This window comes from Somniosus microcephalus, chromosome 23 (genome assembly GCF_052327205.1).
Source record: "Somniosus microcephalus isolate GS21.2 chromosome 23, FLI_Smic_1.0, whole genome shotgun sequence".
In the NCBI taxonomy this organism is placed as follows: Eukaryota; Metazoa; Chordata; class Chondrichthyes; order Squaliformes; family Somniosidae; genus Somniosus; species Somniosus microcephalus.
Window position 1 is genome coordinate 29,733,053 of NC_141009.1, and position 22,822 is coordinate 29,755,874.

General features: G+C 39.7%; 1 protein-coding gene across 5 annotated transcripts in view; it reads right to left on the bottom strand.

Annotated features, from left to right (window-relative positions):
• Window positions 1–8,014: 8,014 nt before the first annotated feature.
• rabgap1 (RAB GTPase activating protein 1) overlaps window positions 8,015–22,822 on the bottom strand; it is a 205,337-nt gene continuing 190,529 nt past the window's right edge. For all 5 annotated transcript variants that reach the window (XM_085965697.1, XM_085965694.1, XM_085965698.1 and 2 more), the window contains 5 exons: window positions 21,678–21,782; window positions 20,651–20,734; window positions 18,582–18,653; window positions 11,010–11,207; window positions 8,015–9,042 (listed from right to left, as the gene is read on the bottom strand). In XM_085965697.1, the coding sequence (XP_085821823.1) occupies window positions 8,920–9,042; window positions 11,010–11,207; window positions 18,582–18,653; window positions 20,651–20,734; window positions 21,678–21,782 (582 nt within the window). In that variant the 3' untranslated portion in view covers window positions 8,015–8,919. The remainder of the gene's footprint in view (window positions 9,043–11,009; window positions 11,208–18,581; window positions 18,654–20,650; window positions 20,735–21,677; window positions 21,783–22,822) is intronic.

Sequence of the window (22,822 nt, forward strand, 5' to 3'; positions counted from 1 at the left end):
GACAGATGAAAATAATTCACAATAAAGAAATCTCAAGGATAGAGAAGAAAGATTGGGGGAGATTTGTGAACCATTAAGTCATTATGGGCAAATCATTGAAAAATTGCTGAGTGAGGGGCCTCAGAGCTCAGTATTGGGACCACGACAATTTCTAATTTACATCAATGACTTGGATTCAGAAACTTAATGCAAATTGGTCAAATTTGGAGGTACCGTTGATTCTAGGAGGCAGGTTGTGAAATACAAAACATCCAAGTAGGCAGAGCAGTAGTAGTTGATTAATGCAGACAAGTGTGAGCTACTCTACATAGGGGAAAATAGCAACTCAGGTACTCTGTGCATGGTGTTGACCCAACTAAAGGTGAAGTTGAAAGAGTTCGAGGGATTCCAATGGACTCAAAACTCGACGTTCTGACCACAGCAGAACAATTTCCAAAACAGGAAGACTGCACTATTTAATTGAATTTTGATTCTCAAATAATACAGAACCCCAGATAGTTCAAATAATATTTACACAGTTTGCTGAACTATTTGCTCTGCAGAATTCACATCTAATTCAGCATATTTGGAAGTTTTATTGCAGCAAAATGGCAGTGTTGCTTCATATATTTGTCATTAACAGACATTTTAATCTCCTTACACCTCAAAAGATTCATAGTATGGCACTGTTCATGCAGTAGGAGATAAATCCTAGTAGATAAAAAAAATGTCAAGAATGACACTCCAGCATGATGCAATATTTATTAAAAACTGAAAACATTGCAGTCTGAATTGCTTTTTCAGCCATTGCCTTAAATCGGCCTTATTCATATTCTTTAGTAAGACAACACACATTGCCTTTTGTAGATATTTTAATTGATATTTTCCCTCATACACTAAGACAAATTTAACGATCATACAGTATACTTTATTTTGGAGCTAGTATAACATTTGGTTTCAATTGACTAACTCAAAATATCTTACAAAAATCAGTCCCTCATTTTAACACTTCATCCCCAAGTAATTGGATTTTCAAGATGGCAGTAAGTTGTATCTGGAGAGTTGACATATCACATAATGGGAAGTATTTTTACTTTTTCGCCTCCTTATTTATGACCTGTGAAACACATCATTCTCCAACTGAAAGACAGAGAGCTCCCAAGTTATGCTAGGAATCTCATGAGCGTGGGCTGGGTGGCATAAATCTCAGACTAGAAAGACATGTTCTACAGGGGTCTGTGTTGGGGTTCTTATTTATTATAGACATATGTCTGAACCTGGGAATAGTATCACAGTTTACACACATCAAAATGGAGAGTATACAAATTGAGAGACTGCAGGAGTAGATAGACAGCAGAATGGGCAGTTCAATGTAGAAATACATTTTGTAAGCAAGAATAGGGAAAGGAAATGCACCTTAAAAGATAAGATTTAAAATACAGTGAAGGAGCAAGGCAACTTTGGTGTGCAAATGTACATGCTACTAAAAGTGGTAGTACAAGTAGATTTGATAAAAGTTGGAATCCTTTAGCTAGAACCATAGAATACAAGACCCTGGTTAGGCATACTGGGTGCAGTACTGAGCACCCCTGTTCTAGGAATGTCATAAAAGTAATGGAAAAGATGCAGCATTAGCAGGAAAATAGGGTTAACAATTATGAAGGGAGACCTGAGGAGTTGGGGCCTTCTTCCACTAGAGCGGAGAATGTTAAGTGTTGACCTTAGGTTATGAAGGACTGTGATAAGACAAAAATAATGGATTGTTTTCACTGTTCAGCAGTGCATTAATGAGAGGGCACAAATTTAAGATAATCATGAAAGTAATTAAATGGGAGTTTAAAAATAAGTTTCTTCACATAAAGGATGATTAGAATTTGGAATTCCCTGCCACGAACCATTATTGAAGTAGAGGCCATCAATTCTTTGCTTGAAAAAGAGAAATATTGAAGGAGATGGGGAATGAGAAAAGTGGAACTGGACTGGGTGTCTTGTGACAAAAACTAACAGCACAGACTTGATGGGATGAATGGCCTGAATCCATGCTGGAACATTATGGTGCTGATGGATACTTAAGAGTTTGTGGAGCACGGTTTATAGCAATGGAAAAATTATTGAGCACGAGTTAGATTCCACAGAACAGGAAGCAAGCAAATATAGCACCTGTATTTAAAAAGTGTGATTAAACTGACCCAAGTAGCTAACAATCAATTAGGGAAACGTGGAGTTTGGTTTTTTATGCTAACCCTGTGATGACTCAATTAAGAAGCCAAAAGACAATGAAGAAATACAGTAGAGCAGACAAGGCTAGAGGTTAGGTTAATGTTTACAATATACTGATCAGATTACGTAGAACACATACTCAATCCTAAATGCCAGGTCAGAAAAACAGATAAGCATGCAAAAGGTTCAGAAAAGAGCCATAATACTGATCCTAAATGGAAATAGAATGAGCTATAAACATAAGAATTAGGAGCAGGAATAGGCCATTCGGCCCATCGAGCCTGCTCCGCCATTCAATAAGATCATGGCTGATCATCTACCTCATCTCCACTTTCTTGCACTATTCCCATATCCCTCGATTCCCTTAATATACTAAAATCTATCGATCTCTGTCTTGAATATACTCAACGACTGAGCCTCCACTGCCCTCTGGGGTAGGGAATTCCAAAGATTCACCACCCTCAGTGAAGACATTTCTCTTCATCTCAGTCCTAAATGGCCAACCCCTTATTCTGAGACTGTGACCTCTGGTTCTAAACTCCCCAGCCAGGGGAAACATCCTCCCTGCATCTACCCAGTCAAGCCCTGCAAGAATTTTGTATGTTTCAATGAGATCACCTCTCATTCTTCTATCAGAGAATATAGGCCTAGTCTACTCAATCTCTCCTCATAGGACAATCCCCCCCAATGCCAGGAACTAGTCTGGTGAACCTTCATTGTACTCACTCTATGGCAAGTATATCCTTCCTTAAGGAGACCAAAACTGTACACAATACTCAAGAAACTAAGAGAAACACAAAATCCACTCTAGAAGGTGGATATGTGGGGAGAGAGGGAGGATTGATTCTCTGAAGTAAATCCAGATTATCGCTTCACAATAAATGAACGGAGGACTTAAAATTAAATTTAGTTAAAAGTAAATTTAAAATAGATATAGCTACCTGGACTACACTTTCTCCCACCCCGCTTCCTGTAAGGACCCTATTCCATTCTCCCAGTTTTTCTGTCTCTGCTGCATCTGTTCGGACGATGCCACCTTCCATACTAGTGCTTCCGATAGGTCTTCCTTTTTCCTCAACTGAGGATTCCCCTCTACTGTGGTTGACTTGGCCCTCAACTGTGTCCGTTCCATTTCCCGCAAGTCTGCTCTCACCCCTTTCCCTCCCTCCCAGAACCATGATAGGGGTTCCCCTTGTCCTCACCTTTCACCCCACCAGCCTCCACATTCAACAGATCATCCTCCGCCATATCCAGCGTGATCCCACCAAACACATCTTCCCCTCCCCTCCCCCCTTTCAGCAGTCCGAGGGGGACCGCTCCCTCCGCGACACCCTGGTCCACTTCTCTTTCACCCCCCCCCCTTCCCACAGCACCTTCCCGTGCAAGCGCAGGAGATGCAACACCTTCCCTTTTACCTCCTCCCTTCCCACTGTTCAGGGCTCCAAACACTCCTTCCAGGTGAAACAGCGATTTACTTGTACTTCTTGCAATTTAATATACTGCATTCGCTGCTCACGATCCATCTCCTCTACATTGGGGAGACCAACCACAGATTGGGTGGCCGCTTTGCAGAACACCTCTGTTCAGTCCATAAGTGTGACCCCGAGCTTCCGGTTGCCTGTCACTTTAATTCTCCGCTCCACTCCCACTCTGATCTCTTCGGCCAATGAAGCTCAACGCAAGCTCGAGGAACAGCACCTCATCTTTCGATTAAGTACTTTACAGCCTTCTGGACTCGACGTCGAGTTCAACAATTTCAGACTATAACCTCGGACCCTACATTTTATTTCCCTTTTTTCTTTCACATGGCTGCTGTCGATCATTCTGCCAGAGCCATTTACACCTCTAGAGCCATATTTTGTTTATTAACTTGTCCCATTACCATCTCCTTTTGCCTTGCACCATCATCCCTTTTGTCTTTTAATCTCTCCTGCCTTCCAGCCTATCACAGACCTTCCCTTTCTTTCCTCCACACCTCCCTGCCCCACATTTGCTTAAAAATCTGTTACTTCTCTAACCTTTTCCAGTTCTGACGAAGGGTCATCGACCCGAAATGTTAACTCTGTTTCTCTCTCCACGATGCTGCCTGACCTGCTGAGTGTTTCCAACATTTTCTGTTGTTATTGCTAAGTAGTTCTTCACCCACAGATTATCCCAGACATTATTTGAAGAGAGAGAAAAAAATTAACAATTCCAATAGTTGGATTCTATAAAAGGGAGAGTTAGTGTACTATAGGGATGGGTATGTGGCCTTATCTTATCCTTAACTTCTATTCTATTCATGAGGAACCAAGAATTGACAAATTATTGTCTCTCACAAGTTGAGGTCTTGGTCACACATCTATGTTTATTCTCTATTCAAAAATTGATAAGGCACATGTTCATCAGGTATCCATAACCAGAACTATATTGATTATCATTAACAATTCATCCATTATATTGATTCCTGTATTTCTTGTGCTAGTGGTGTGACGCTCCTCTTTTTTCAGCAGAGTAACAGTTGATTAGAAAAATAATTTGGTTAAACAGCTGCTCAGAAGTAGCTAGTATAAGCCAATATTGAATACAAATTCCATTCAAATGCTGCTCTACAGAAAAATAACAAATAAAATTTAACTCCATTTTAGTTTTCCAATAAGGTGAATGAGATTTTCTAAATGTACACCAAAATCTGAAACTGGGATCATTTAGATAGTTAAAGTTAACACATTAAAAGACACTGAATGTACATTTAACTTGCAGTAATGTCATTACTTTCAACGAATTGCTTCAACAAGCTGGACAGAAAAAAGCTGGACAGAAAAAAGCAGTTGGTCTATCAAGCCTTTGCTCGACTGACTTGGTGTGACGTCTTCATACCATCACCCCCATAGCCATGGAATCTTCAGGGAGAGGCAAAAAATCAGAGTAAAAAACAACGTAGGAATAGGTTGGGTCAGGTCTGATAAAATAACAAGGACTCAAACCATTACCCACTGGAATCTTTCATGTCCTAATATGCTCCCTACTTCAAATTTTTTTTAAAGCAGTAAGGCATTTCCTTCTTCAAAGTAGCATGACTTCAGAGGGTGAGAACTGAATTTCATATGAATATTTCCCCTCTATATGTTGGTGTAATGTCAGCCTCACCAGAACCAAACTATTTACATGGAAAAAATAATCACTGCCGCCCAAAATAATAGAGCCCCAAATATATATTCAAACCTCAAAATGTTCATCGCTTATATCATTTCTTCCACGTGAAATATTTGTTACTCTGCTAGATGGTACAATTAAGAAATAGTGCTGCCATATAGCATGGTTTACCCCCACATATATTCCAGAAAAAATGAATAATTTATTTCTAAATCCATAAAGATCCCAGTTTTAGAACACATCAGTAAAATTGGAATAAAATTTCATTTTCAAAATTGTGCATTAATAATTGTGCATTCAAACGTTTTCCTCCCTGAGCAGGTGATCTTGGTGTTGCAAACTCATACTTAAGTGAATTAGTGAGTTAAGTGACATTCTATGACACCTGGTCACTCCCCTACCAGGAGCGAGCTCGTGGAGGAGTGCAAAGCAACGCAGCCAATTACTGTTTCCATGTTATTTATGAAATTGTGCTTGCAATTACTCCCACTGATAATTAGGATGAATAAATTATTACATAATAGATGCCAACAGACCCAAGATTATTAGAAATGTGCCTCTTACACATTTACTTACAAATGTCAGTATTGTTACTTCATGTTGACATTGTGACTTAAAATTGCAGAACCTTTTCATTAATCAGCATATGCAGTTTTTCCGAGAGATTTTGCAGCGGTCGTGTCTTGCCTAATTGACCTATTTATTTTGCCACAAAGTTTGACTGGTGTGTAGAATTATAGCATCACTCACAAGAGGGGACTCGCCTATAGAAAAAGCTGAAGAAGTTCATTACCAATGCAGACTTCATAACACTGCTGACTTCAGCGGAATGCATCCAGCCATGGTTTTGGTTCAAGTGTAGAATAATTTTCCAATTACTTTTAATTATATACAATTCTTGATCTATGGCAGCTCCTGTAGCTTAAAGTGCTGAGCCAAAGTGGTAGAATGTAGGTTTGGCTCGGTGATTCAATGCAAAGAGAGTTTTCAAACTCAGCAGGGCTGTTTGGGGTCAGAGGCAAAAAGCTATTACATGTGAGAAGGAATTTCAGATGGAAAGTCAACCTGGGTTGTGCGTGCACGTATCCCCAGCAAAGGGATGAGGCTGACGAGAACTAAATAGGTAGAAGAGAGGAAAACCCCGAGTCTATAGCTATTTTAATTATTCAAACTTTCCTCACACTGGGGCCCATCCTTTTTCTAATCCCAATAAAGTACTGCGCTGGTTATTTTCTTTTGCACAAAGATTATGTTACACGCTTTAAGGTGTGACGAACCTTAACTTCACCTGACAAAGGAGCAGCGCTCCGAAAGCTTGTGATTTCAAATAAAGCTGTTGGACTATAACCTGGTGTTGTGTGATTTCATAATTTAAAAACATAGTCTCGAAACCTGGAAAAGTAATGGGGTATATGTTTATTCTGAGGTTCCAGTTAACAGATTTGTTGCAGCTGATAATGTGCGCAGCGATCCACCTCCCACGACTTCACCCAGCACCATTCAGCTTTGGCCACCGGACGGTGCTCCGGAGCTACTACCACCACTCCCAAGATAAGCCTGGAATTTCCTCAAAGGTTTTGGCATGGAGTTGCGCCATTTCCCCCCCACTGAGGAAATTTGCACATAACCGATTTAGGCCATGCAAATTTCCTCCACCTAGGCGTTGTTCCAGAGTTATGTCCACCGAAACCTCACTTGGCCCATTAATATAGCTCCGCCTCCCCCAAAGCAAAAGACCAGAGAACACTAGTTTTCTGCATTTACTGCAGGTCTGAACCGGTGTAAATTTACACCCAGAATGTTAGGCACAGCAGTATGCAATCACTTCTTTATATTTCTCCTTAGGAGACTTACACAGTATTTTCTATATCTTTGAATGCTTTTTGTAAAAATGGCATCAGAATCTATTACATTAAAAAGAGAAATACTTTCACAATTGCATTAAAAAAAATGCTGTGCTTAACGTGCATAAATGATAGTTTGATGGCTTCAAACTTTAATTTTCATATCAGTAAAATAGTGACAAGAATGAAGATGGGCTTTCCTCATGCCCTAATTGTTTACATTGATTTCCGCTTATTTTATGCTGGTTTTTACGTACCAGCGTATGCTAATGTGATTCTCAGGTAATTTGGGTGTAAGTTGCCATCGGCAAGATCGGTGTAGAAATAGCCAATGAGGAATTTTTGAAGTGCAGTCACTGTTGTAATGTGGGCTGTTTGGCATAGTAACCAAATGTGCTATGCAGGGGTAGAACATGGGGTTCATGTCCATGGTTTCTCACATGACAAACTCCTCAACCTCAGATAACCTTTGGCCAAGTAAAGATGCAACCCCATATTATTACTATTCTGTTTTAACAAACATTGGGATTACATTATCTCCCATACTGCAGCCTATATGGGAATCATTCCATCTTTAATTCTAATGTATTAGAAGAAACTGCTTACTCTAGTCCCCAAGCAGAGGTCTTTGTCTGAAAAGCTACTATTCAAGAAACAACCATATGGCCTTAACACTATAACTCACACCAAACAGACATGCTCGTTGGACCAAATATGTTGCATGGCAACTTTTGAGATTGAAGTCCTTGGAGCTGGACGACATGTTAGTAATCCATTTACATTTGGTGAACATTGTAACATTAAATCTTAGTAATAACAAAAGGACAACAGAGGAATCAAACTCAGTAGTTTTTACCAGTATATATTTCAATGCATGAAGTATACACAGTGCACCCTAATTTCTGTATTCTAATACAATGTCCACACTTAATGTTGAGGGAGTTACAACACGTTTGGCATCAAACAAATAGGACAGTGGTATGACATTCAGGACAAAGCACTAGCATAGACACATCAGCTCCTGTGCTAAAATATTACACCAGGCAGCGTTAGGAAACCAAAAAAAAAAAGCAGAATTAAAAAATAAACAAACTGTTTCACGTTTATGTACAAATCAGTGCCTCTCAGACACTCGCAATAGATGTGTCTAACAGCATAACATAAACCATTATAAATAGGTACATATAAGGTGCAAAGGCCTCCATCCTACAGACTCCCCACTAGAAACCCAGAGTGTGTTAAAAACTACATTGACTTCAGCTTGTCCGTGGAGCTGTGTTCCTTTGCTTACCAACTTTTTGATTCCAAACAGATCACAAATAAATTGATATCAAAAAGAGTATACAGAAGATGCAAAATCAAAAACTTTCAAGTTAACTGTTAGATTTTTTTTGTTTCAAGTGGAAAGAGCTTGTTTTTCTGATACCTAAATTTGACCTTCAGTTGTGCAAGTCTCAAATGAGACAGTAGAATGGAGTGTCCGCTTGTCTCAAGAGAACAGAATAGAGCCAAAACTACTGTAGCACAGGTCTGGCGAGTGTTAAACATCAGCAGTATAAAGACCACTCTAAAAGGCAAAAGCCATTTCTTATGGATTTTCTTTTTTTTGGGAGCTGTTAACCATGTTAATCCACAGACTGCGTATGTAAGAATACACATTCTGGTCCCCTAGTATATAACAGAAGTGAGCACGGTTTGACCAGGATTGGTATTTTTTTCCCCATTCACCCAGTTGACTTTCTTATGAAGTCTCTTTTCCCTGTACACCAGTCGCTGTTTTAATGGAGCTTATTGTTCTGTTGAACCAGGTCTTCTTTGCTGCTTGAACTTCATTTAATGCTAGACCCAAATGATGCTCCAAGTCCTGAAAAAAACCCAGAAAAATTACATTCCTTGAAGGCCAGTTTTGTATTTTGCCACTGAAGAAGTTTCAAATTTTATATTTATAGTTTATCTGAAGTTTTAATAAAAAAACAAATGCTTGCATTTATATGGTGCTTTTAACACAGAAAAATGTCCCAAGGCTCTTTGCAGATCCATGAGGAAAATGGATACTGAGCCACTGGAGGAGAGATTAGGAGGGGTGAGCAAAAGCTGGGTTTTAATAGAGTCGTAAGAGTAGAGGGAGGTGGAGGAGTTCAGGACGGGAATTCCACAGAGTGGGACCTAGGCCTCTGCGGGCACGGCCACCAATTATTATAGGACAAAGGGAGGGGGTATTTTTTCATTAATATTTTATCGTTTATTTTTCAGACGTGAAAACAAGATGAGCATTGAAACCTTTGCTGACTTATCTTAGAGGCAAAGCTACTCAGAGACTGACAACACCTCCCACTAGGGGAAGACTCAATGCAAACACGAGTTGAAATGGGATTTGAACCTGTACATCAAGCTGAAATAATAATGGCCTAGTGTTGGAGCGATCAAGCTACAGACTGCACCAGGTTTGTTAGTTTTGACTTTTTCCACTGGGTGTGTTTAAAAATCACACTCGCTGCTGGCACAATCAGTATTTCACACAGGTGAACAACAAAATGTTACATGTTAAATGTTAAAACTACTATTACTTACACATCACTTTGCTCCCTATTAAGTAACACAAATGAGATCATCTCAGCCAGGACCAGCAAAGTAGGATTCTGGCGTCTCACCACTGAGCAACTTCAACATTTAAAAAGGTTTTATTCCTGATTTATTTCCCAATTTTCCTCACCATCTTTTAAGTTAACTCTACATTAAAGTAAAATAAAATGAATAACTCACTGACAAACAGCATCAGCAGTTTATAAGCAAGATGTACTTAGGAGGTAGAAAATGTTTTCGATTTAAGATGAATACCATTATTAATAAGGGAGGTGTCCGAGTTAAGAACGAACAAATCTGCATTTATATAGCACCTTTAACAGCTCAGGATGCCCTAAAGTGTAACCACTGTTGTTCTATAGGTAGCCAATTTGCACAAAACAAGGTTCCACAAACAGCAATACGATGAATGACCAGAATGAGATGAACCTATTTTAGTGGTGTTGACTGAAGGATGAATGATGACCAGAAGTCATCCCTGGTCTTTGAAAATGAACCCTGGAAGCTTTTTGCCTACTTGATCAGGCAGACAGGATTAAATGCCTCATCCAATAGATGACACTTTCAACAATGCAATACTCCCTCAGCACTACATTGAAGCGTGAGCTTCGATTATGCACACAGAACCGTAATGAGGTTCGAGTCTGCGACCTCAACTCAGAAGCGAGTCTACCACTGAGCCAAGCTGGCCGTTAGCAATGCAGACAATATTCTCAGCTGTATACTCTGGCATTTTTCTTGGTAGCTGTGATGTGAATTTCATAGAATTGATTTATTTTTAAATATATATTATCCCCTAATGTCAACTTCTCTTTCTTTCCTGCTGATCTCCATAAGCATGTCCTGTAGTTGATGGGCTGGGCTGCCAGTTCCCAAGCCTCTGCCACCATCACTGGTGGCCACTAGGAAGCGCACATCATGGCCAGTCATAATTCCCCCTCCCTGTGGGTAGTCACTTGGCGCTTCCCTACACAGTTGACATAAGACAGAACTCAGCAGAAAGGGAGAAATCAAACCTGTATCCTATCACACAGTAGCACGGTGTTTGGCACACAAATGTTTAGATTAGTTATTATACACCTCATTTTGTTTAGCATAAACAGTGAAACGTATATTAAAAAATCATATTACTAAATGGACTTGCAATAGTCACTTAAATTTATCCACAGCATCAGTTGCCTATTAATTATTCCTCCATTGCAGCTGATGGCTCTATTCATTTTGCTTCACATCTCTGCCTGTACACACCTGTATTTTGCACTCTGCCTCCACCAATTGCAGTTTGGTCTGAGCCAGTTCCAGCTCCATCTCCCTCAGCTGGTTCTTCAGTAACTCTTTCTCTTTATCTTGATATTCATCTGAGGTATGCTTAGAAGTACTGACAATTTTAAGTGTCCCCTCCTTGTTGAATAGTTCTCTGCAGCGATCACAGCCTTCAACCTTTTGCTGAATTAAGACAGACAGTACAGTTAGTGCCTCTGTAATAAAATAATTTCTGCTAAGAACAAGATTTGAAAAAAATTCTGATTGCGGCTTTGAGGGAGGGATTTATTTGCATCATACCCCAAGGTAGTACAGTTTTATTTCCCATCTTTCTATGATTGTAATATAATGTTCTACTTAGTATGTTATAAACATATAATGGCCCAGAATTTGTGGTCACCGGCGAAGCGATGACCGCTAACCTCAACGATCTAGGTGATCTCTGTGGCATCAATTTGAGCTCTCCCATCCTTAGTTTGAGTCTGGGGCAAAATGAAGCAAATCACCAGCATCCAACAAGTGATGTCATCAAGCTGGCTAAGCAGCCAATCACACTGAAAACTCCTCAGACAGAAAACCAGGAAGTAAAATGCAGATTATAATTTACTTTTAATAAATTTTAGAGCGCAAAATAAAAAGATTGCAATATACACATATGATTAAGGTAGAAGTTGAAATATCATAAACAAACTTAAAAAAAAAATCATTCTTAATCATATCAATGGAAAAATTTGGCATTCCACAAATATAAAATTAGTTTTTCAGAGCCAGAATGGTTGTTCAGGAGTCAGTATGCCACTAAAAACCCAGTTAAACCTCTTTCAAGGCATAGTTTTTTTTTTATAAAAAGGAGAAGTTTGTGTCAGTTCACGTGATTTGAATTGATTGACGGCTCTGGGGAGTTCCACAGTGCAACCTGTAGCGGAACAGTGTATGACTGACCACAACTTCAGGATTTCCGTGTTTATCTGCGCATGCGCCAAATCCGTCAGTTTCAGAGGGGCAATGACGGTTATTCTGTCATTACCACTGCAAAATCTTGGCCATGATTTAATGAGTTACTACTGCCCCATTACCCATTAAAATGAATGCGGCTATATAGGAGAATAAAAGCTGTCTGGATAACAGAACACGTTCCATTTGAATGCATACACTTCCCCAAATAGCTTGCTAGGTATTACACCATTTAATAGTGTCAGGGGTGATATAATGATCTACAAAAAGAGTATATAATGGCCCGTATTTTCCGACCCCCATGGGTGTATACACACCCGTAGGGGCCTCGCAAGTGCTGGTTTCAGGCATGCGAAACGCATGCGCTGAAAACCGGCACTTTTCTTGACAAATCATCCGCCTGCCTAGGAGAAGGGCCTCCGCAGGCAGAGAGTTCTGCTTTCTGTACAACCTCCGCAGGCAGAGAGTTCTGCTTTCTGTACAACCTCCGCAGGCAGAGAGTTCTGCTTTCTGTACAACCTCCGCCTGCTGAAACCCTTTAAAAATCTTACGCCTGGTAATAGCAGGTGTAAGGCCTGCTTTTACCAGCAAAAGTGTTTAAAAAAGTTAAAAAGTTAAAAAATGTTCATTTATAATTTAAAAATACTTTTAAAAAAGCAGTGTTTATTTTTAGCCCCGTAAAAAACGTTAAAAATTAAATGTTTAAAATATTTAATTTAATGCAATTTTAACTATAAATACGTAATAAAAATGTATTTAATGTTTGTGTGTTTTGAGGGATACCCATTCATACTTTTGACATGTCTATGCAGAGAGACCTGTCAAAAGTGTGAAGGGGGATTCCCTTCTTTGATTGGTTCCCCATGGCCCACGTGATCCCAGGGACACTTGCGAACTCCCTGCGCCCCAGGATACCTGGGCCTCTGCGCGCGAGTGCACCAGGAGAGGCCCAGGATCGAAAGTGTCGGGACCTACGGAGCCAGCAGGTAAATTCGTAGATTTTTTCCAGATCAGAGGCATCCGCATGCAGGAAGCCTCCGATCGGAAAATCTGGGCCATTATGTTCTGTAAAGTTATCTTTGTATTGTTAATTCAGTGGAACACAACTCTACTGAAAGTTTGTTTCCTGCAATAGTTTCCCTTTGAGGAGCCAGATAGACACATGGGAGTATGATACTATAGCTATTATTACTGAGACATGGCTGAAAGAAGGGAAGGAATGGCAGCTCAACATTCCTGGTTACAGGGTTTTCAGACGAGAGAGAGGGGGATAAAAAAAGGAGGGGGGAGTTGCAATATTGATTAAAGAAACAATTACAGCTGTGAGGAGAGATGATATCTTAGAAAGATCATCCAATGAGGCCATATGGGTTCAACTGAAAAACAAAAAAGGAGCAATCACACTGCTGGGAGTGTACTATAGACCCCCGAACAGTCAGAGGGAGATAAAAGAGCAAATATGTAGGCAAATTTCTGAGATGTGCAAAAATAGGGCAGTAATAGTAGGGGATTTCAACTTCCCTAATATTAACTGGGATAAAATTAGTGTGAAAGGTATAGAGGGAGCAGAATTCTTAAAATGCATTCAGGAGAATTTTTTTAGCCAGTACGTAGCAAGCCCAACAAGAGGGGGCGTGGTTCTGGACCAAGGTTTTAGGGAATGAAGCTGGGCAGGTGGAAAGGGCATCAGTGGGAGAGCATATTGGTGGTAGTGATCATAATTCAGTTAGATTTAGGGTAGTTATGGAAACGGACAAGGATAGACAAAGAATAAAAGTTCTCAATTGGGGAAAAGCTAATTTTACTAAACTGAGATGTGATTTAGCCAAAGTGGACTGGAGACAGAAACTTGAAGGTGAATCAGTGTCAGAGCAGTGGGAGGCATTCAAGGAGGAGATAGTGAGGGTTCAGAGCAAGTATGTTCCCTTAAAGAAAAAGGGTCCTGGGACTAACAAATCTAGAGCTCCCTGGATGTCAAGGGGCATACAGGGTAGGATAAAGACAAAAAGGGAAGCTTATGTCCAATACGGAGGGCTCAATACTGCAGAAACCCTAGAGGAATATAGAAAGTGCAGGGATGAAATTAAAAAGGAAATTAGGAAAGCAAAGAGAGGGCATGAAAAAATATTGGCAAGTAAAATCAAGGAAACCCAAAGATGTTTTATAAATACATTGAAAGCAAGAGGATAACTAAAGTAAGAGTAGGGCCTATTAGGGACCATAAAGATAACCTGTGTGTGGAGGCTGAGGACATGGGTATGGTTCTTAATGAATACTTTGCATCGGTTTTCACAAAAAAGAGGGACAATGCAGAAATTGCTATCAGGGAGGAGTGTGAAAGATTAGATGAAATAAACATAGTGAAAGAGGAAGTATTAAGGAGTTTAGCATCTTTGAAAGTGGATAAATCCCCAGGCCAGGATGAAATGTATCCCAGACTGTTAAGAGAAGTAAGAGAGGAAATAGCAGAGGCTCTGACCATCATTTTCCAATCCTCTCTGGCTACAGGTGTGGCGCCAGAGGACTGGAGGACTGCCAACGTGGTACCATTGTTTAAAAAGGGAGAAGGGGATAGACTGAGTAATTACAGGCCAGTCAGCCTAACTTCAGTGGTGGGAAAATTATTGGAAAAAATTCTGAGGGACAGGATAAATCTGCATTTAGAAAGACACTGATTAATCAGGGACAGTCAGCATGGATTTGTTAAGGGAAGGTCGTGTCTGACTAACTTGATTGAATTTTTTGAGGAGGTAACAAAGAGGGTCGATGAGGGTAGTGCGTTTGATGTAGTCTATATGGATTTTAGCAAGGCATTTGATAAGGACCCGCATGGCAGACTGATCACGAAAGTAAAAGCCCATGGGATCCAAGGCAAAGTGGCAAGTCGGATCCAAAATTGGCTCAGAGGCAGGAAACAAAGGGTGATGGGCGTTTTTGTGACTGGAAGGCTGTTTCCAGTGGGGTTCCGCAGGGCTCAGTACTAGGTCCTTTGCTTTTTGTGGTATAGATCAATGATTTGGACTTGAATGTAGGAAGTATGATTAAGAAGTTTGCAGATGATACAAAAATTGGCCGTGTGGTTGATAATGAAGAAGAAAGCTGTAGACTGCAGGAAGATATCAATGGACTGGTCTGGTGGGCAGAACAGTGGCAAATGGATTTCAATCCGGAGAAGTGCGAGGTAATGCATTTGGGGAGGGCTAACAAGGCAAGGGAATACACAATAAATGGTAGGACACAGAGTGCGGAGGATCACAGGGACCTTGGAGTGCATGTCCACAGATCCCTGAAGGTAGTAGGACAGGTAGATAAGGCATACGGGATACTTGCCTTTATTAGCCGAGGTATAGAATATAAGAGCAGGGAGGTTATGCTTGAACTGTATAAAACACTAGTTAGGCCGCAGCTAGAATACTGCGTGCAGTTCTGGTCACCACGTTACAGGAAGGATGTGATTGCACTAGAGAGGGTGCAGAGGAGATTTACGAGGATGTTGCCTGGGCTGGGAATTTTAGCTATGAGGAAAGATTGGATAGGCTGGGGTTGTTTTCTTTGGAACAGATAAGGCTGAGGGGAGATCTAATTGAGGTGTATAAAATTATGAGGGGCCTAGATAGAATGGATAGGAAGGACCTATTTCCCTTAGCAGAAGGGTCAATAACCAGGGGGCATAGATTTAAAGTAATTGGTAGGTGGTTTACAGGGGATTGGAGGAGAATTTTTTTTCACCCGGAGGGTGGCGGGGGTCTGGAACTCACTGCTTGAAAGGGTGGTAGAGGCAGAAACCCTCATCACTTTTAAAAAGTACTTAGATAAGTACTTGAAGTGCCGTAACCGACAAGGCTACAGACCAAGTGTTGGAAAGTGGGATTAGGGTGGATAGCTCTTTGTTGGCCAGCACGGACAAGATGGGCCGAATGGCCTCCTTCTGTGCTGCAAATTTCTATTCTATGATTATTCAGCACCAGTTTGACAAAACAGAGAAAGAGGAAAACTCAAGTCCAGTTACAATAAACAGCAGACAGACTTCAGTTGACATTTTCTCCATGTTGATTCAAACACTGATTCAAAGAATCACTAATTCCAAAATACAACATTTGTTGCTTCAGGCTGTGGGACTGACCTAAAGAAGCTGTATAAAGGCACCAATTAAGAGCAGGGAATTCTTTTTTTAAAGTAATTTTTCTTTCTTTTTCTTAGACATTTCCTCCCATACCCAGATAAAATCCTTTGCTCCTCACTGGGAGATGGTTCCATGGGTGCCAATTGCTCATTAATATCTCACCTAACTGGTCGGTATACATGTGTGAATTTTGACAGTGAGCATCAGCAGCTAGATTATGAAGATGATCACTGCTGAACTCAGTCTCATCTCCCGTCTCCAGCCACAAACACTCACTCACCCACACAAATTCCCGTAGGCTCTCATTTTTCTCTCCCTAACTCAGGAGCTCTGAGAGCAATTGCAGTGCCTCTTCTTTTCCGTATGATTCAGCTATTCACTGGCCACACTCGTCGACTCATTGGCGGGGGGGGGAAAAGAGTCACTGCTGATAGTTTGTGCTCACATTTTCCACCATAAACAGGTTGTAATCTCATTATAAGATCAGAGTTGTTCCACTTACAAAGTTGCGTGGTCATTCATTAAGGACTTTGGAAATCGTCTCATTATACATTATCTTTTCACTCTTTGTGTGATATTTAGATCTTGAAAGCGTATTAGTGTTTTATTGAAATTAAAGGTTTTTTGATTCTCAAAAGCAACAAAAGGACAATTCTCTGGTGTTTAGCTTTGCAGACAGATCACACAATATAAAAGCAGCCTTACATAACCGAGCCTAAACGGTTTCGGGTGGCATTTAGTCATTGTGATCGGTCAGCCTCCAGGAGTATATAACACAATCTTTAAAACATATTTTACTCAAAATTTCAATTAAAAAGCAATAAAACTTCAGCACAGAAATGTAAATATTTTTAATACATCACCATCTCCAAACAACAAATTACATTTCACTGTAAAATATAATTCTGTTCATAAACTTTCAAGACCTTTTGTCGTTTTGGTTTAATGGTTTTATATTGCTGAATAATTAGCACTGGAAAATTGAATTCAGCTTCCACAGGATAATTCAACCTAATCTGATTATAGCATGAAGTTTAAGAAATAATCGGTTTGTGAAAACAGTGCACCAGTGAATAAGATTGACATGTAAAAAATTGAAAAACACAGCTTGCAGGAATCCAGGAGAAATACAGGTTTCCAACTGCATTCTGGGGAGAGCTCTACAGTCCTCCACAAGTTAAGATGAATCAACTGGTGTTTGCACTGAGCAAGTATTAACCAATAATCGGACATATATTCGATCCCATAAAATAGAAAGATTTTGCTGTTTAATCTCTCTCACTTTTGTATGTGGATTCATTGTTAACACGTTTCATATCACCTATTCTGCTGGATGATAACACTAATTTTTCAGATAATACAAGAAGCACAATTGAGGTTTAACCGATGACATCAGTGAAAGCCTGCATAGAGCAGTGGAAAGGAGATATATTTGGTAATTAAAGCAGAGGTACATTTTTAGGTTTTAAACATTATTATAGGATAGCTTCCATTATTTGTCAAAATTTAAAAAATATATCCATACAATTTAAGTTTGCTTTACTGGCAACACTATATTCGTGAATATTTCTTGGTCCAAATTATAGCTCATTTTTCTTCTCTTCCGCATTTCAAAGTCCTTCACTACTCCTACCCACGAGCACTTGCTCACAAGGCCATCAATGCTGCTGTGTATTCAGCCACAAAGAGGCCCTTAAAATTACAGCCTCTCTAAAATTCTTTTGTTCCATACCAGAAAGCATTTGGCTTTCACGGTGCACCTTTCCCTGATGTCACAGCTCAAATCAGTTTACTGTGAGCAACTACGCATGCAGATCGGCACAATACCACTTTGTGTTATGCAAGAGAAAAAAGACTTGCATTTATATAGCGCCTATCACGACCATCGAACGCCTCAAAGCGCTTTACAGCCAATGAAGTACTTTTGGAGCGTAGTCACTGTTGTAATGTAGGAAACGCGGCAGCCAATTTACGCACAGCAAGCTCCCACAAACAGCAGTGTGATAATGACCAGATAATCTGTTTTTGCTAGGTTGATTGAGGGATAAATATTGGCCAGGATACCGGGGAGAACTCCCCTGCTCTTCTTCAAAATAGTGCCATGGGGTCTTTTACACCCACCCGAGAGAGTAGACGGGGCCTCGGTTTAACGTCTCATCTGAAAGACAGCACCTTCGACAGTGCAGCACTCCCTCAGCACTGCACTGGAGTGTTGGCCTGGATTTTCGTGCTCAAGTCTCTGGAGTGGGACTTGAACCCACAACCTTCTGACTCAGAGGCGAGAATGCTGCCCACTGAGCCACAGCTTGTCAGGATCTCCAATGCATTGTGCCACAAACCATTTCTTTTAAATCTAAAAAACATGCCAACGTTGGAACTTTTTGTTTCTCTAGCATTGAAACAAAATTAATCCAAGCATATTTATCCATTTATTTACCAGAAGTTAATTTACGTCTTGGTTACACAGATCGGAGACTCACCCGAATTTGTTCCAACTCAGCTTTATTTCCCGACTGTTGCCTTTCCAGCCTCTCACTCAGTTGAGAGCAGATCTAAAAAAAACAAAGCATTTTAAACACTTCACGAAAACACACACACACTACAATTTTCTCATCATTGTGTACAATGCACTGCACTTGGTCATCTAACAACCTGCACCAGCTGCTAGTTAATAAAAGGAAATTATCTCAAAAGACTTCAACTTCTTTATATAAATACCAGCTGCTCATTAGTCAGTTGATGAATTCAAACTTTTTAATATGCAAGATGATGACAGATGCTTAAAAAACGCCTTCCTCAGAGCCATCTAGTGGCCAGGACCTGCAACTACAGTGTGACAGCTCACCGAGCAAAATTAAAAGCAAAATATTCACCGAACAATTCACAATGGTAAATGTTGACAGAAGAGCACAGCCAAAACTCAAGACAACAGGAAGTAAGATTTGGAGACAGGAAGCGATTTTTAATATCTAGATATAGATATGATTTTGATTGTCACCTGTAGTTGAGAGGCCAAAAAAGGATAAATTATATAGATGTATTTGACATCATTGTATATCACCTCAGATTCCTTAGTTTTAAATTATACCAATATTTGGTAAGATCTATACAAGGCTTAAAATAAAAAACAAAACTTTTGAAATAGAAACAATTCTGCACTCCAGTCAGAACAAAACACCCTATTTTATGGAACAAATTATGATAGGGATTTAATCTTATGAGGAGCAAATGCATATTAATAGCCTGGAATGTGTAAATATTTGGCTCATAAGAATGCTTGATGGTAACAGATTTGATCCTAAATTGCACTAGTGGGTTCCAATGCACTAACATTAGGAGTCTTTCATGCAAGTATATAGTTTATAGATTAGCCCTTTTGAGTACTGAATGGTTTTTGGAACTTGTACATTTGTTAACGGCCAAAAATGATTTTTCTTTAGTTTAAAAAAAAACACACACATAGATTAAGCAAAGACTATAAAAATAAGGGGGCTGATACCTCAAGGGTATTCCTTATCAGAAGCATTTGAGTGTTGCTCAGGAGAGTTGCTGGTCACTAATTCATCTGCTTTAGTTGAGCAGGTTTTGGAAGGGTCATGTGGCAATTTAAAAAAGATTCTTCTCAGGACGTGGGGGTCAGTGGCAAGGCCGCATTTATTGCCCATCTTTAGCTGTCCTGAAAAGGTGGTGGTGGGCTTTCTACTTGAAAGCAATGGTTTGTACAACAGAGTGCCTTGCTAGGCTACTTCAGAGGACTGTGGGACTGCAGTCATGTGTAGGCCAGACTGGGTTGGGGTAAGCAGGCTTCTTTCCCTGAAGGGCAGTGGGGAACAGTTGGGCTTTTACAATTATCCAGCAGCTTTCACAGTTGTTTTTGTGATGCTAATGTACCAATTACCAGATTTATTGAATTCAGTTTCACACCTTGGTTCGATGGTGGGATTTAAACCCATGACCTCTGGGTTGAAAGTCGAGGAGCACAACCACTACACTATCGGACCCATTTAATACGGCACACCATCTCACTGATGGCAGAGAGAGGGGCCAAATGCAACACCCAACTAAAATGATAGAACTGGTTTCCCATTAAATAAATCACAGAAGGAGGTTACAAAGAAGTACACAACACAGAATGAACAACATCCCAGCTGAAGAGTGGCGAGCAGAAAAAAAAAAGCAGCTTCTATCAAAGATAAATTGTGGGGAAAAGCAGAAAAGAAAACTATTCTGATGAAGGTTCTCCACCTGAAATATTAACGTCTCTTTTCTCTTTCAAATGCTGATGGAACTGCTGTGTAATTCCAGCATTTTCTGTTTTTATTTCAAATTTCCAGCATTCAGACTTTATATTCCTCGCAAAAGGACATCTTCATGGTTGTTGCATGGTTTCTTTCAGACTGTGTTCTGCATCTTTATATGTTTATTAGTTTCTAGATAAAGCCTCTGAACAAGCCACAACCCATGGCATCATCTATTTCCACAGACAAAGGTAACCTTTTCAAACTTTAACCAAGGAATAACTGCAGTAAAATCTGCGAGCCTTACAGACCTGCTTGTAATCACCGATGATTGAGCTGTTTTTCTTTATTTCTGATTCTGCTTTGTCTAGTTCTCTCCGGCACATCTCCTTCAGCTATGAAAGGTAGAACCAGGCATAGTAGTGAAAACCAAGACACAACTGACGCTGCTCTCGTAGAATACTCAGTTAAAAATACCAATGGACACAGATATTTGACATTATGCAACTTTGTTGGTACTACGTAAAGTGGAATATCTTGATAACCGTATAAGCTACTGATAATTTTGGCACATCATTTAAAAAAAGTTAGCTAATTTATTGAATCAAAATCTGCAAACTACCCAAGGAACACTGGAGCTATTCTGTGTTATGGATTCGGATTGCTACTTTTACAGAAAACTATCAAAATAAGAGTGAAAAATTTAAAATATACATAAAAATTTCAAATCTTTAGATTGATCAATATTAATAAAATGAATCAATATTTACAAAATGTTTCATTCATAAAACAAGATTGAAAAGACAAAGATTTGTGGAAAATTACCTAATGATGTGAGCTACACAATGTGCACATTACTGACTACCAGAGCACACACTACACAAAATGTTTATTCAAAAGATTGCCTCTAACTAGTAGTCTCATCTGCAACTTTCCCCCTGATTTTCTTTCCTGAAGGCTGCAGCTCCTGTTGGGGTATGGTTCCATGGGAAGGATGGCTCTCTGATCTGGCGCCCAAGTAGTCATTCTTCATGTGTGCCTGGGCAGTGAGTGTTAGTGGGCTTATTCAATTGAAAGGACTGCAACTGCTGAGCACAAACCATGTTTTCATCGCCGTCCAGCATGGGGTCCTCATCACTGATCAAGAGGAAGAACTGTGCACTATTTTTCCTATCCCTAACCATAGGATCTTGGAAGTTCAGTTCTGCATGTCTCGATGCATTTACCTAGGAAGCTATTGAGGGCACTTCTGACCAGCAGTTTAAAACGTAAAACATTTGAACAAGTGAAGATTAAGACATGTAGGATTATGCCCCAATTCAGATGTAATTCAATTACCTGAGTGGCTTCATTTTCCAATCTCTTCTTTTCATCTTCTGCATCGACTAACTTCTGCTTGGTCATGAGTAGCTCTTTATTTAGTGCATCTGCTTTCTCCTCCGCCTGCAAAAAGAAAGTGAACGAATCTATATTCATTTCTTTTTCAAGCTACTTTTGTGCTGTTTTTATGGTTTAAATATTTAATCCAAAACAGGTTATTTAACATTTTTGTTTCCATTAGTCAGGGCTTTCTTTCATATCCAACAGTCCTGAAAATAACTAACTCCTCTATATGTGACTTTTATTACTGTGACACTATACTCCTCCATTACAAAGCATTGCTTCTGGAAGCTGCAATATCAAATTTGGTTTGGTGTTGAACAAATCTCTGTTCCAAAAATTAAACATTCAGACCATTAAGGATATTTCTGAAAATGCAAGGAAGAATTGAATTGTGACTCGAGAATAAACTGCATATGGCTGATATTAACTTTCTTGCCAGTAGAGTTTATTAGAAAGCTTTTATCATGGCATTAAACATTGGTCGTAGTGATTGAGGTAGCATTTATTTTTTTTTATTTTTTTTACTGGGGATGCAATTTTTTCTGTTAAAATTATGCATTCAGCAATATCCATTAGTTCTGTTCTTTATTCACAGAATGGGGCACAGCTGTAAAATGTTATTCACTGCACATAAAGAAAACTAGCTTTGCAAATCTAATTACAGATAAAAAAAGCCAGCCTGAAGGCATTTTGCTCAAATGTATGTGCAGGTTTATATGAGTAAATGGCTAACATAGGAACATATGAACAGGAGTCGGTCATTCAACCCCTCGAGCCTATTCCGCCATTCAATTAGATCATGGCTGATCTGTATCTTAACTCTCACCTTGGTTCCGTAACACCTAATACCCTTGCCTAACAAAAATTTATCAATTTCAGTTTTGAAATTTTCAATTGACCTACCTTCAGTAGCTTTATGGGGGTGATTGTTCCGGATTTCCACTACCCTTTGGTTGAAGAAGTGTTTTCTGACGTCACCCCTTTTAAGGTTAAGCCCCCTTGTTCTGGATTCTCCCACCAGAGGAAGTTGTTTCTCTCTATCTACCCTAACAAATCCTTTAATCATCTTAAACACCTCAATTAGATCACCCCTTAATTTT